General features: G+C 47.6%; 1 protein-coding gene across 1 annotated transcript in view; it reads left to right on the forward strand.

The window, feature by feature from the left end:
- The window catches only part of LOC135257912 (adhesion G protein-coupled receptor L2-like), a 103819-nt gene that overhangs the window by 46324 nt on the left and 43220 nt on the right, over nucleotides 1-14275 (forward strand). Inside the window, exon 6 of the mRNA XM_064341128.1 lies at nucleotides 4613-4667. Coding sequence (XP_064197198.1) covers nucleotides 4613-4667 — 55 coding nt within the window. The remainder of the gene's footprint in view (nucleotides 1-4612; nucleotides 4668-14275) is intronic.

Consider the following 14275-nt stretch of genomic DNA (forward strand, 5'->3'; position numbering starts at 1 on the left):
CTGCAGTTGTGAGCTGGCTGGGATTAGCCAATCGCTGCAGTTGTGAGCTTGCTGGGATTAGCCAGTCGCTGCAGTTGTGAGCTGGCTGGGATTAGCCAATCGCTGCAGTTGTGAGCTGGCTGGAATTAGCCAATCACTGCAGTTGTGAGCTGGCTGGGATTAGCCAGTCGCTGCAGTTGTGAGCTGGCTGGGATTAGCCAATCGCTGCAGTTGTGAGCTGGTGGGGAGGGCGTAATACGATCATCTGCGCCCAGTGAAGTGCTGTGTGTGTCCCAGGATAATGAAAATAAGCTTTAGGTCTGATCTGCTCCAATCCGCGAGAATCCCTTAAAGGGGGGGACCCTGTGCCAGACTGCCGGGGGGGGGGGGGGGGGCAGTGAAGAGGTGCTCCTCCCAGTTTTAATGAGGGAAGATCCACTCAAACACTAACACACACACTGCCTCTCGCACCATGCTGTTTGAGGAGTAGGCCAGTGTGATGGGGTGCTTTTGTCTGTAGAGTGTGTGAAAGGGGACTGGGATTTGGCACCCCCTTTGGTGGGGGTGGGGGTGGGGGGGGGGCAGTGGGTGTAGGTTTCTATCATACCACTGACGCACAGCCCCCTGGGACTGACCTCTGACATCTGTGGTTAGGAGAGGGTCAGAGGTCAAAATAATCTGCACTTTAATAGCAGCTGGAGAGTGGGGGGGAGGGGAGGGTGGGGAGGGGCTCGCTGACAAGAGCGGGTCTGTTCTCCTGCCTGCATCCCCCCCTGCTCTCTCTCTCTCTCTCTCTCTCTCTGTCTGTCTCTCTCTCTCTCTCTCTCTCTCTCTCTCTCTCTCGTCTCTCTCTCTCTCTCTCTGTCTCTTCTCTCTCTCTCTTCTGTCTTCTCTCTCTCTCCTCTCCTCTCTCTCTCTCTCGTCTCTCTCCTGTCTCTCGTCTCTCTCTCTCTCTCTCTCTCTCTCTCTTCCTCTCTCTCCTCTCTTCTCTCTGTTACCCCCCCCTCTTCTCCCCTCCCCTCTCCCTCTTCTCTCTGTCCTCTCCCTCTTCCCTCCTCTATCTTCTCTCCCCCTCTCTCTATTGCAGGTGACTGTAATGTGTCTCTGTGGTGTAAATTCAGCACATTGCGGTGCAGTCTGGGTAATTATGAGGGACCTGACACATGTTTAAAGGAGAGAGATGGATCCACAGAGACAGTAAGAGAGCGAGACAGAGAGAGACCTTTATTCGTTCGCTGATTTAATTATTTACTTATTACAGTTTAACCTATGTCTTGTTTTTAAGATTTATGCCTTGGTAGTGTTGTCATTCAGTCATGCCAATAAAGTTTTATTGAATTGAATCCAAATAGGGAGAATGAGAGACTAGACTAACATTAACACACACAAACACAAACCAGCTTCAGATCACTGCTTCACAACAGCCCATTAGGGTCAACCAAATTACAAAACACTTCAAAATCTCCTATCTGGACCTTTGGAACAAAAAAACACAATCCCAAAATAGACTGAATTGTTATCGGGCCCTAAACAGAAAATACACACTGGCAGAGTATCTCTTCTCTGTCAGAGATACAAAGCAGAGACGGATCCTGACCAGGTACAGGCTCAGTGACCACACGCTTGCAGTTGAAATAGGCAGATACAAAAACTCATGGGTACCAAAAGAAGAGCGAATATGTGGTCACTGTAAGACAGGAGAGGTGGAAACAGAGATGCACTTCCTCCTTACTTGCACAAAATATTTACAAATTAGAAAAAAATATTTCCACAAATTATCCCAGATTATAAATAATTTTATTTCCCTATCAAAAGAAGAAAAATGTGCAATTCTGTTAGGATAAGGATCAACAGCCCCAATTGCGGCACAGTTCATTTCAGCCTGCCATAACCTGAGGGACAGTGAGTGACCACCCACCACATATAAACGTGTACATATTTACTGATTTACTTCTGTTGCTGTTGTTTCTGTTATTGTTGGTATTTTTGTATATTATTACATTTATCATTATTATTTTACATATTATTTATATGTATAGTTCGACAAAAATTACATTTGTATTTCATGCCAATAAAGCAACTTGAATTAAATTGAGAGTGAGAGAGAGAGACCTTTATTTCTTTATTTACTTAAAAAAAATGTAATAATGTCCTGTTTTTAAGTTTTATGATTTGGCAGGATCGTCATATTCAGTCATGCCAACACAGCTTCACTGGATTGAATTTAAATGAGAGAGAGAGAGAGAAAGAGAGAGAGAGAGAGCGGGAAAGACAGAGAGGGAAAGGAAGCAGGAGAGAGAGAAGAAGAGGAGAGAGAGAGAGGGAGGAGGGGAGAGGAGAGAGGAGGAGGAGAGGAGGAAGAGAGAGGGGTTAGGGAGAGGGAGGGAGGGAAAGAGTGAGGGAGAGAGAGGGAGAGAGAGGGAGGAGAGGAGGGAGGGGAGAGGAGGGAGAGAGGGGAGAAGAGAGGGGTTAGGGGGAGGAGGGAGGGTGAGGGAAGAGAGGGGGAGAGAGAGGGAGGAGGAGAGAGAGGGAGAGAGAGAGGGGAAGAGCACAAACGTGCAGCAGAGCCGTCTGGGAGGGCGTGTCCTCGGTGGGCGGTGTGTCTCAGGTGTGGGGGGAGTGAGGGGGTGCAGGTGTGGTCTGGAAAGGTAAACACATGAAGAATTCACTCTGCCTGAGCCACTGAGCCATTACTGTGTCAAACATGTCTGTCTCAGTCATCCACCGGGGGGGGTGGGGGGGTGGGGGGTGTGATTCATCAAAGCTCTGCGATGCCTTCGTGAACCTTTCTGCATCGATGCGGGAAAACTCAAAACTCGATTATTAAAAACTACATTTTCAATAGAGTCTGAAGTGACAGATAAACAGTGCGAACACTCTCCATTACGTCTCGTGTTTAAAATGTTCTGCCGTTCAGCGAGCATCCCGGCGATGCGTGTGCGCTGGGGACGGAGTTTAAACCTGTGCGTCACTCTGCGTTCAGAGGAAGGAGCTGCTTCAGATGCAAAATGGCTGAGCGAGAAATCCGACCACCGCCAGCTTGTTTAAACGCTAGTGTTTGGGCACACTTTGGTTTTCTTGAGATAGACGGGGAAAGGTAACCAGACTAGACTTGCACAATTTGCAAGCGGTGTCACGCAGAGCTGGAGGACCAGTGTGAGAAATCATGCTGCCCGTTTCCACCCGGACCCCGACTCCGACGGGGCCGAAGATGTCACCAAGGCTGGCGCACGATTCACCGCTAAAGATTTACGCCCTTACTCAGTCGTGGGAAACCAGGGCTTTTGGTTTCTGTTCCATACGTTGGGTGGGAAACCAGGGCTTTTGGTTTCTGTTCCATACGTTGGGTGGGAAACCAGGGCTTTTGGTTTCTGTTCCATACGTTGGGTGGGAAACCAGGGCTTTTGGTTTCTGTTCCATACGTTGGGTGGGAAACCAGGGCTTTTGGTTTCTGTTCCATACGTTGGGTGGGAAACCAGGGCTTTTGGTTTCTGTTCCATACGTTGGGTGGGAAACCAGGGCTTTTGGTTTCTGTTCCATACGTTGGGTGGGAAACCAGGGCTTTTGGTTTCTGTTCCATACGTTGGGTGGAAACAGGCTTTGGTTCTGTTCATTGGGTGGGAAACCAGGGCTTTTGGTTTCTGTTCCATCGTTGGGTGGGAAACCAGGGCTTTGGTTTCTGTTCCATACGTTGGGTGGGAAACCAGGGCTTTTGGTTTCTGTTCCATACGTTGGGTGGGAAACCAGGGCTTTTGGTTTCTGTTCCATACGTGGTGGAAACCGGCTTTTGGTTTCTGTTCCATACGTTGGGTGGGAAACCAGGGCTTTTGGTTTCTGTTCCATACGTTGGAAAACTTTGGGCATCGTTGTGGGAAACCAGGGCTTTTGGTTTCTGTTTCCATACGTTGGGTGGAAACCGGGTTTTTGGTTTCTGTTCCATACGTTGGGTGGGAACCAGGGCTTTTGGTTCTGTTCATACGTGGTAAACCGGGCTTGGTCTGTTATACGTTGGTAAACCAGGGCTTTTGGTTTCTGTTCCATGCGTTGGAGCTGATGTACGGGCACCGGCGTCTCTGCAGAAAGAGCTTTCTCCACCGCAGGGGGTGTACTTTCAGCTCAGCGAAGCGCGCTGACGCCTGAGCAGGTAGACCAGCTTGTGTTCTTACTCCAGAATTTATAAATCCCAGCATTCGCCAGCTCTATCTGTGTCTCTCTATCTCTGTCTTTCAAATTAAAGTTGCTTTATTGGCAGGAAATACATATGTAAATATTTCCAAAGCATCAGACATCAATTGAAATACATATGTACAGTGAAATACTCTCCTCTCTCTCTCTAGTGGGAGGTTTGGGTCATCTCAAACTGGCAGGATTTTGTGCAATGACTATCTTCATTTGCTTATTGAGTTGTTTTTTTATTATTTAATGAATACATATTAAAGCAGAATCTGTTTTATGTTTACTAAAGTAAGGTCCTGATTTGTTCCTTTTAACTATAGAGCTCAATCCTGATTGTTCCTTTCACCGCAGAACTGTCCTGATTGGTCATTTTCTTACAGCACTTCCTTTTGGAAATGTGGTTCCTCTGTTTGCCATGGAACTGTGTCCTGTTTGGTTCCTTGTGCCGTTGTTCCAGGTGAGGCACGGCCATTACCTGCTGGCCTATGAGGGCGTGTGGATGACGTGCCACGGTAAGCCCTGAGCTGGTGCTCAGAAGCGCAAACTTGGCGGTTTGGAGAGCCCTTGGACGGGCCGATGCCCCCGGTGCATGGCGCCAAATCACCAGCCTTCCCCTGTTGTCTGTCCATGTGGCACAGCTGGCAACTCGACTCAGAATCTATACCCTTGCACCCTGCTAAAATCCCCCAACCCAACGTGGCAGCGCACACAATTGGCAACCTCTTAGTTTATGGCACAAATCTACGAGGCATTCACTGTTTCATGATACTGTATGTGACAGGCCTGTTTAACTCGACTGTCAGAAATCTCTTCGCTACAATTGCAGGCCTACTTCCAGGAATTCTAACACTGGTGATTGGAGGCAAGTAATTTAACTGTGCTGTAGTGTTTGGGGCACAGGTTTAACTGAGCTGTAGTGTGTTTAGGGCGCAAGTTTAACTGAGCTGTAGGGTGATTGGGGCACAGGTTTCACTGTGCTGTAGTGTGTTTGGGGCACAGGTTTAACTGTGCTGTAGTGTGTTGGGCACAGGCTTCACTGAGCTGTAGTGTGTTTGGGGCGCAGGTTTAACTGTGCTGTAGGTGTTGCGGTTACGATTATGTGGGGCACAGGTTTAACTGTGCTGTAGTGTGTTGGGCACAGGCTTCACTGAGCTGTAGTGTGTTTGGGGCGCAGGTTTAACTGTGCTGTAGTGCGATTGTGGCACAGGTTTAACTGTGCTGTAGTGCGATTGGGGCACAGGTTTAACTGCTCCAACTTTCTTCTGGAAAGTGCAGCACCAGAGAGGATTGACCTCCACAGACACCTCACATTACCTCCACCCCCCTCCCCCCGAAGAATCCTCACCAGACGGCTTAATTACACCACCCGCACCTTTCATTATCCTGTCTGCATGTGTCTCACAGTCATCCAACATCATTACATCTTACCCCACACCCATCTCACAGTCACACAACAACATTACATCTTACCCCACACCCATCTCACAATCACACAGCAACATTACATCTTACCCCAGCACCCATTAGCAAATGAAACTTAAGTTTGTAGAATTGCAGTAGTGTTTTGTTTCTAAATAACAATGACAGTCTATTTTGTTGTAGCCATAGTCATTTCTTTAAGTGTAACAGCAGTAATGTAGTGTTTCGATGTAACAGAAGTTGTTATTGATTAAATATTGGTTAAATGTATGAAAATGATGTATGTGTATGTGTGTGTATACACTCACATCTGTATATGTTATAAAATATCCTGCTGTACAGTTTCTTTGTTTAGCTGAATTCATTTCTCCATCTCTGTATTTAAATATTCGATTTGAAAGTCAGCACACAATATGGCAGGCTGGTGCGAGAGAGAGACCGAGGTCAAGCTCTGCAGAATTGATCTTAAAGAATCTTTTTCATGCACGTCTGATGGAAAATGAGAAACAGATTCCTGATAATGAGGCCTTTGAGAAGTGCAGATGCTGAAGGGCTCTGTGGGCTGGGGGTAGTGTTTCAGTCTCGTATATGAATATAGCCGCACTAATGAGTTTTACAGCAGTGACACTGACACGTCGAGGGCTGGGGAAATGCGCTGTTTCATGCTGCTTTAATTGGTGCTTGTGTGGAGACTTGATTCGCCCCAGTAATGCCATAGCGGGGAAGTATTTGTGAGCCACGGCCATTGAATCATTCATTTAGTACATTTGTAATGTAGGAGTCTCATCAGAGGAAAGTCCCCTGAAAACGATAGCTGACTCTAACAAGCTGCCTGTGTGAAAACTTGGGTTCAGTTTACAGTGGCAGCTGGAATGTTTTTGTGTTGCTTAATGCTGTGAGGACCGCTGTTCTGATGAAACTGTGATTCTGGTCAAATGTTTGTTCTGGTGACAGTTTTCCTGGTCAAATTGTTCTTGTGACGCTGTTGTCTTGGCAATTTGGCTGTCCTGGTGATTTGGTTGTCCTGGCGATTTGGTTGTCCTGATGATGAGGTTGTCATGGTGATTTGGTTGTCCTGGCGATGAAGTTGTCCTGGTGATTTGGTTGTCCTGGTGATGAGGTTTTCCTGGCGATGTGGCTGTCCTGGCGATGTGGTCTGGCAGGGAACCAGGCATGGCATTCCAAGCCCTTCCTGTGTAAGATAAGATCTGGAAAGTTCTGTGAGTCTGCAGACTGACTGAGGGCATGTTTCGCATCAGGCATGCAGCTTAAATCTGTTTCTCCTTCAAAACTTCACTGATCCTCAGATTATTTCCTTTTGTATGGATTTATTATTATTGTATACATGTGTTTTTTTGCATACTTTATTTGAACTGCCTGTTTTTGCTTAATAAACCCATGTTTTAATTCATATTCTCGTGTGTGATGCCTTGTGAGCTTCCCTGTCCCAGGATGGCTTTGATGTGGCGTATTGGGGTCAGGCTTTCAGTCACCTGTCTGTGGTTGGCGGGAAGGCGGGTTTACGGTTACACCTGAAAACATGTCTGTCGGCACATCTGAGAAATACTCTGTCACATGACCTCTGACCTCGGCATGGTTCCCCGGAAAAAGCTTTGGTACTGCAGTATTGGGGTGGTTATATGGTCAGTACTGCAATATTTGGGTTGGTTATATGGTCAGTACTGCAGTATTGGGGTTGGTTATATGGTCAGTGCTGTAGTATTGGGGTTGGTTACATGGTCAGTATTGCAGTATTGGGGTTGGTTAAATGGGTTTTAAGGGCTAATTTATGGCTGATTTGTGTGTGTGTGGGGGGTTCTCTGTCATGTAGTCTCTTTGTCTCCCTCCATTTTTCTCTCTCTGTCTCTCTCTCGTCTCCCTCCCTCTCCCTTTCCCCCTCTCTCTGTCTCTCCCCTCCCTCCCTCTCTCTGTCCCTAGCTCACACTCTGCTCTTGCAGTTCTTGGAACTGGCTGTAGCTCTTAAAAGCTGCAGTGAAAAAGCTCTGAATGATGATCAGTAGGGAACCAGACAGTCCTGAGACAGAGCCGTGGGGCGAGACAGACAGACAGGCAGGCAGACAGACAGACAGACAGGCAGGAACACAGGCAGACAGACAGGCAGGCAGGCAGACAGGCCGACAGGCACACAGACAGACAGGCAGGCAGGCAGGCAGACAGACAGACAGACAGGCAGGAACACAGGCAGACAGACAGGCAGGCAGGCAGACGCAGGCAGACAGACAGACAGACAGACAGGCAGGCAGGCAGACAGACAGACAGGCAGGCACGCAGACAGGCAGACAGACAGACAGGCGGACAGGCACGTAGACAGATAGACAGACAGGCAGGCAGGCAGGCAGGCATACAGGCAGGCAGGCAGGCAGGCAGGCAGACAGACATGCAGGCAGGCAGACAGACAGCAGCAGACAGACATGCAGACACAGACAGACAGACAGGCAGACAGACAGGCAGGCAGGCAGGCAGACAGACAGACAGACAGGCAGGCAGGCAGGCAGAACAGGCAGACAGACAGACAGGCAGGCAGGCAGGCAGACAGACAGACAGGCAGGCAGGCAGACAGGCAGACAGACAGACAGGCAGGCAGGCAGGCAGGCAGGCAGACAGACAGACAGACAGACAGACAGACAGGCAGGCAGGCAGGCAGGCAGGCAGACAGACAGACAGACAGACAGACAGACAGACAGACAGACAGACAGACAGGCAGGCAGGCAGACAGACAGGCAGGCACGCAGACAGGCAGACAGACAGACAGGCAGGCAGGCAGGCAGGCAGACAGACAGACAGACAGACAGACAGGCAGGCAGGCAGGCAGGCAGGCAGGCAGACAGACAGACAGACAGACAGACAGACAGACAGGCAGGCAGACAGACAGACAGACAGACAGACAGGCAGGCAGGCAGGCAGACAGGCAGGCAGACAGACAGACAGGCGCACAGGCGTGTTACAGCCACCCTCTCCGGGGAAACGGGGGGACGGAACAGGCTGTTTTCCCTCCGACGCCTCTTCACTTGGAAAATAAACCCTTCTTCAGTTTGTTCACAGAAGACAAAAGCGTCTTCACCATTTCAGCTGCCAGATAAAAACGCATATGGGTACATTTCATTTGGCTCCGTTTCATTGCTTTTATAGTTGTTTGAGAGGACAAATCAGTCTGTTTTCTAACTTCTCTTGTGAGCTGACTAGTTTCTAGGGGTTCAGGCTCCCAGCCCACATGAGAGATATGGGGTGAGGACCCCTGTCTTAGAAAAGGGCGGGACCGTGTTGTTGGAGGACCACTTTTGGATTTCATGACAGCTTTTTTCCCTAGTTACATAATTAACCCATTCATATCTGCATGATCTGCAATTTTAGCAACATTTCTTGCTGAATTGGGTCATAAATGAGAAATGAAGACTGTGGAAAACTGGGCTTTATTCTGCTAGTGTACCAGAGACCACGTGCAACCCGGTTATTGTTGTAAACTAAAACTCTGAGACTGAAATTTATCTGTCCAAGAAAATAAAACGAAACTGAAGCTAGAATTTATGTCTTTAAAACTAAATTGAATAAAAACCAACATAATATTATTCTTATTTTACTTTTTTAATACGAAAATAAGTGAGGGGCTTTTGTCCTGCCTGTTGGGCTTCTTGATAGTCTCAGCCAGCAGATTGCCATGTTCTGCATTGTACATTATGTCATTAGCATTAATACTCTAAACATAAAACTTTTGAGCTACCGTGAAACAGCAGTGAACCCTTTCTAGCTATCGTGCGTGGGCTCCCCTGGTGTCAGGCTGATGCAGTTTGAATACATTATCAGGAGTGTACTCGACCTTTTAATGCGAGTGCATCTTTTTAAAAGTCAACGTAAGTTTTTGTCAGGTTAACAGCAAAATATCACCTAAGTAATATAACTCAGAAGCTTTTAACCTTGCTTTTTTGTTGCCAAAAAGATCTGTCTAACTTAGTCATACCTCTGACTTACATTGTACTGGTTGTTCATTTTGATCTGTGAAAGGTACCAGTCATTTAAAAAAAGTTACTCATTTGAGCAAATGGAAAATACTGTGTGTGCATGTTCTGTAAGTCGAGTTTCAGAGTCTAAGAGGTAGTTTGGTGTCAGTGTGTCCACTCACAGTTTCAGAGTCTAAGAGGCAGTTTGGTGTCAGTGTGTCCACTCACAGTTTCAGAGTCTAAGAGGCAGTTTGGTGTCAGTGTGTCCACTCAGGAAAGGCTTCAAACCTTCAGCACTGATTAAAATGCACATTCTCTCCCTGAAAAAGTAAATAATATAAAATCTATATTGACATGGACCTCCAGACGTTGGTTAGATGGGTTATGGTTAGATGTGTTATGGTTAGATGGGTTATGGTTAGATGGGTATGGTTAGATGTGTTATGGTTAGATGCGGTATGGTTAGATGCATCATGGATATTAAAATTCTCATGAATATTAAAATTTGCTGATGAATATTAAAATACTGTAGCTATGGTAGGTCAGATTGGCTGGTAAGGGGGGCAGCGGGCAGTGAGCTGCTCCTGGAAAGGGCAGAAGTGGCTTCTTTGGAGCCTCGATAGGCTCTGTGCTTCTCCCCCTCTAATGGCTCACAGCATTAAAGTGGATAAGTGATATAACAGGATGTTTTAAGGTTTTTTATTTTTCATTTCTAATAACATTTCCTTTTGATTTGAATAATTGTATTCATATTAGTCTGAATAAGCCTCTGTTTATGAGTATACTCTCTTTAACGAGCTGATTTGCATTCCCCTCTTCTGCAGACGGATAAAATAAAGTGTGAGACAAGCGTAATGCGCAGTTCATTAAGTGAAGAGGAGCTGAGACCAGCCTGCTTTATGGCTTAGATGAAACGGTGGCAGTGTGCTATTTCTCCCTCTCCCCTCCTCTCTCCTCTCCTCCTCTCTCTTCCCCTCTTCTCTCTCCTCGCTAGCTCTGTTCCCTCACTGAGAGAGTGGGTCCTGTCCTCTCACTGAGAGAGTGGGTCCTGTTCCCTGTGTGTGTGTGTGTGTGTGTGTGTGTGTGTGTGGATCTGCACAGAGCTGAGTCTGGGTGTGAAGTGTCTGTAGTAAATCAGCTCTAAGTAAGCGCTCACTCAGTAGGTTGTGTTTAGCATCCCCTGAGGGAAGACCAGCAACATATATCACAGAACAGCCTCTTTAAAAACACCAGTGACATACTGTGTGTGTCCCCTAGCCCTCTCAGTACTGACATAGCTGTCCTGTCTCGCAGTACTGACACAGCTGTCCTGTCTGTCTCAGTACTGACATAGCTGTCCTGTCTCGCAGTACTGACACAGCTGTCCTGTCTGTCTCAGTACTGACATAGCTGTCCTGTCTCTCACAGTTGACACAGCTGTCCTGTCTCTCAGTACTGACATAGCTGTCCTGTCCCTCTCAATACTGACACAGCTGTCCTGTCTCTCAGTATGACACAGCTGTCCTGTGTCTTAGTACTGACACAGCTGCCCTGTCTCTCTCAGTGCTGACTCAGCTGTTCTGTCCCTCAGTACTGACATAGCTGTCCTGTCTCTCTCAGTACTGACACAGCTGTCCTGTCTCTCAGTACTGGCACAGCTGTCCTGTCCCTCAGTACTGACATAGCTGTCCTGTCTCTCTCAGTACTGACATAGCTGTCCTGTCCCTCAGTACTGACATAGCTGTCCTGTCCCGTCCCTCTCAGTACTGACATAGCTGTCCTGTCTGTCAGTACTGACACAGCTGTCCTGTCACTCTCAATACTTCAGATTGTGCATTGTGACGAGCACTTAGTGTCTCACACATTCAGTTTGCTATAGATACATCTATCTGCTCTCTTGCAAGAACATAAGCACCACTAATGACTTAGCAGGTGTGCCTGTTTCCACGGAAACACCTGCATAATTAAAACACTGGTAATGCTTTAGAATGGAATTAATTAACAAGTCATTATGCATTAATTAACAACAAATTATTCACTAATTATTTACACAACATTAACAATAATAATACACATTAACTTGTCCATTCCAGTACTGCACATAATGCTGGTCATTTACAACAACATAATTAACTTTTCTCAGTGTTTAATGCATCACTTAATGAGGCAGTTATGCTGTTCTCACCCTGTTGTGTTTAAGGAGTAGGGGGCTGGCTAATCTGTGTTTATGGATTGGTTAGCAGTCATTGCTGGTGCTGCTGCCCTGTGCATAAGTGCATTATTTACCGTCTGGTTGAGGGCCATATGGGGTCTGAGCTGGTCTCCACCAGCTGCTCCATGCGCTTCTGTCTTCATTTCCAGTCATGTGTTAAAAACCCTCTGGAGCGTGGAGACTGTTTTTAAACAGCGCTAATGGAGGAATTACCCTTCACAAAGCCTCCCATGCTGCAATTAATGCTGCAGGAGAGACTGAGGTCTGGTCAATACTCTCTCACAGCTGTTCAAACCTCTGCTCCTCCTTTTGATTTTAATAACCTCTGCATGTGTGTGCGTGTGTGTGTGAGTGTGCGTATGTGCATGTGTGTGTGAGTGTACATGTGTGAGTGTGTGTGTGAGAGAGAGAGTGTGTGCGTGTATGTGTGTATGTGTGATTGTGTGTGTGTATGACTGTGAGTATGTGTGAGTGTGTGCATGTGTGAGTATGTGTATGTGCGTGTATGAGTGTGTGCGTGCGTGTGAGAGAGAGAGAGAGAGAGTGTGTGTGTGTGTGTGCGTGCATGCGTGTGTGTGTATGAGAGAGTTTGTGTGTGTATGACTGTGAGTGTGTGTGAGTGTGTGTGTGCCTGAGTATGTGTATGTGCGTGTATGAGTGTATGTGTGAGTGAGTGTGTATGTGTGAGTGTATGTGCGTGTATGAGTGTGTGTGTGCGCGTGAGAGAGAGAGAGAGTATGTGTGAGTGAGTGTGTATGTGCGTGTATAAGTGTGTGTGTGCGCATGTGAGAGAGAGAGAGAGAGAGTATGTGTGAGTGAGTGAGTGAGTGAGTGTGTGTGTGTGTGAGTGTGTGTCCATAGCCGCTTTTCCACTGCATGGTACCGGCTCAACTGGACACTTCTCGACTCTACTCGCTTTTGGTACCAGGTTCTTTGTTTTCCACTGCAGATAGTACCCCCGTTAATGTGGCTGGTCGTCATAGCGACGATGCATGAAACTGCCATGAAACTGCCGTGCCCTGACCAATCAGTGGTCTGCAGTGTTTTAGCGTCACCTTTTGGTATCACCTCGACGGAGGTGATACCAAAAAAAGTACCAGGTACCAGGTACTATCCACAACTTTTGCCCGGTGGAAAACCAAAAAAGTCGAGTTGAGTTGAGCCGGTACCATGCGGTGGAAAAGTGACTTATGTGTGTGTGTGTGTGTGTGTGTGTGTGAGACTGTGAGTATGTGTGAGAGTGTGTGAATGTTAGCATGTCCTCTGTCTCTCTAATCAGTGTTCCAGTCACACAAACACACACTGTGAGGACTGTGAGTTTTTTTTTTTTTTGGGGGGGGTTACACTGAGCTGCTCTGACCCCCTTGGTGTCCTTAATGGGGGCCTGTGCAGAATCTGCAATCTCCATGGTAACAGGCTGCCTTATCTAACCTACAAGACCACCCATCTAAAGCCACAGAGGATACAGAGATACACACACACACACACACACATGCACTCACACACGCACACGCACACTCACACACACATGCACCCACACACTCACATGCACACTCACACACACACACACACATGCACACACACACACACACACAGACACTCATTGTCCCTCAGAATGAGGCAAGAGGACACAAATTGTGCTGTTAGTAGCAGTTGCAGCAGTCTTTGTTTTTCCCTTAAGGGTAGCCAATCAGCATCAGGTGTGTTATTGAACTGGGGACATTTTCGGCTAATTTTGGGATGGAATGTATTGTGAATTTGATTAAATTTGGCACGTTCAATCAGGAAGTGTTTCTCTGTGTCAGTTTTACTGTTATTGCATTGTTGGCACAATCCTTTTTCCTGGCAGCCATGATGCTTTCTCTCCATACCCCCCCTCCCCCCCCTCTCTGGCGCTAGCTGCTGTTGTGTACAGCATGTAAAAAGGCTTGTGTCTTGTGTACAGACTCTCTGTTTGACCTGAGCTCTGACCTCTGACCTCTGAACCGACCCCACGGCCCAATCTGACCCGATCAGCGGCAGCCCCGGGTCAGAGGGGAGTACGTGCCGGGGGGGGGCGTGGGGGGGGCAGGCAGGTGTACCGCCACTGCCTCTCGTGCTCTGACTCCAGCGCTGAGCTCACGGGCGTGCAGCAGCCATGCTCTGCTCTGCTGTGTGTGTGCGGTGCGTTTAGGGTTAGGGTTAGGGTTAGGGTTAGGGGCGTGCAGCAGCCATGCTCTGCTCTGCTGTGTGTGTGCGGTGCGTTTAGGGTTAGGGTTAGGGTTAGGGTTAGTATCACACAGAGGGCTGTGTGAGCCGGAGCCTGCTCCGCGCGGCACGGCGGTAATCCTGTGCCTTTCTGCGGCTCTGTGCTCAGTCACACGGCGTGAACTCTCTCCGTGAGCACGGATTTGTCTTAAGATGTGTCTTTTAGGTCAGTGCATGAAATTCATCCATTTTTTTGTGTGATTTTGTGCACTTACTAGTGCGATTGATTGCTACCTGTGCACAGACTGTGCACAGTAAAACTCATGGAGTACTTTTTAAACACATTTGTGTAAATTCTACTGCATGT

The sequence above is a fragment of the Anguilla rostrata genome, chromosome 6, assembly GCF_018555375.3.
Source record: "Anguilla rostrata isolate EN2019 chromosome 6, ASM1855537v3, whole genome shotgun sequence".
Classification (NCBI taxonomy): Eukaryota; Metazoa; Chordata; class Actinopteri; order Anguilliformes; family Anguillidae; genus Anguilla; species Anguilla rostrata.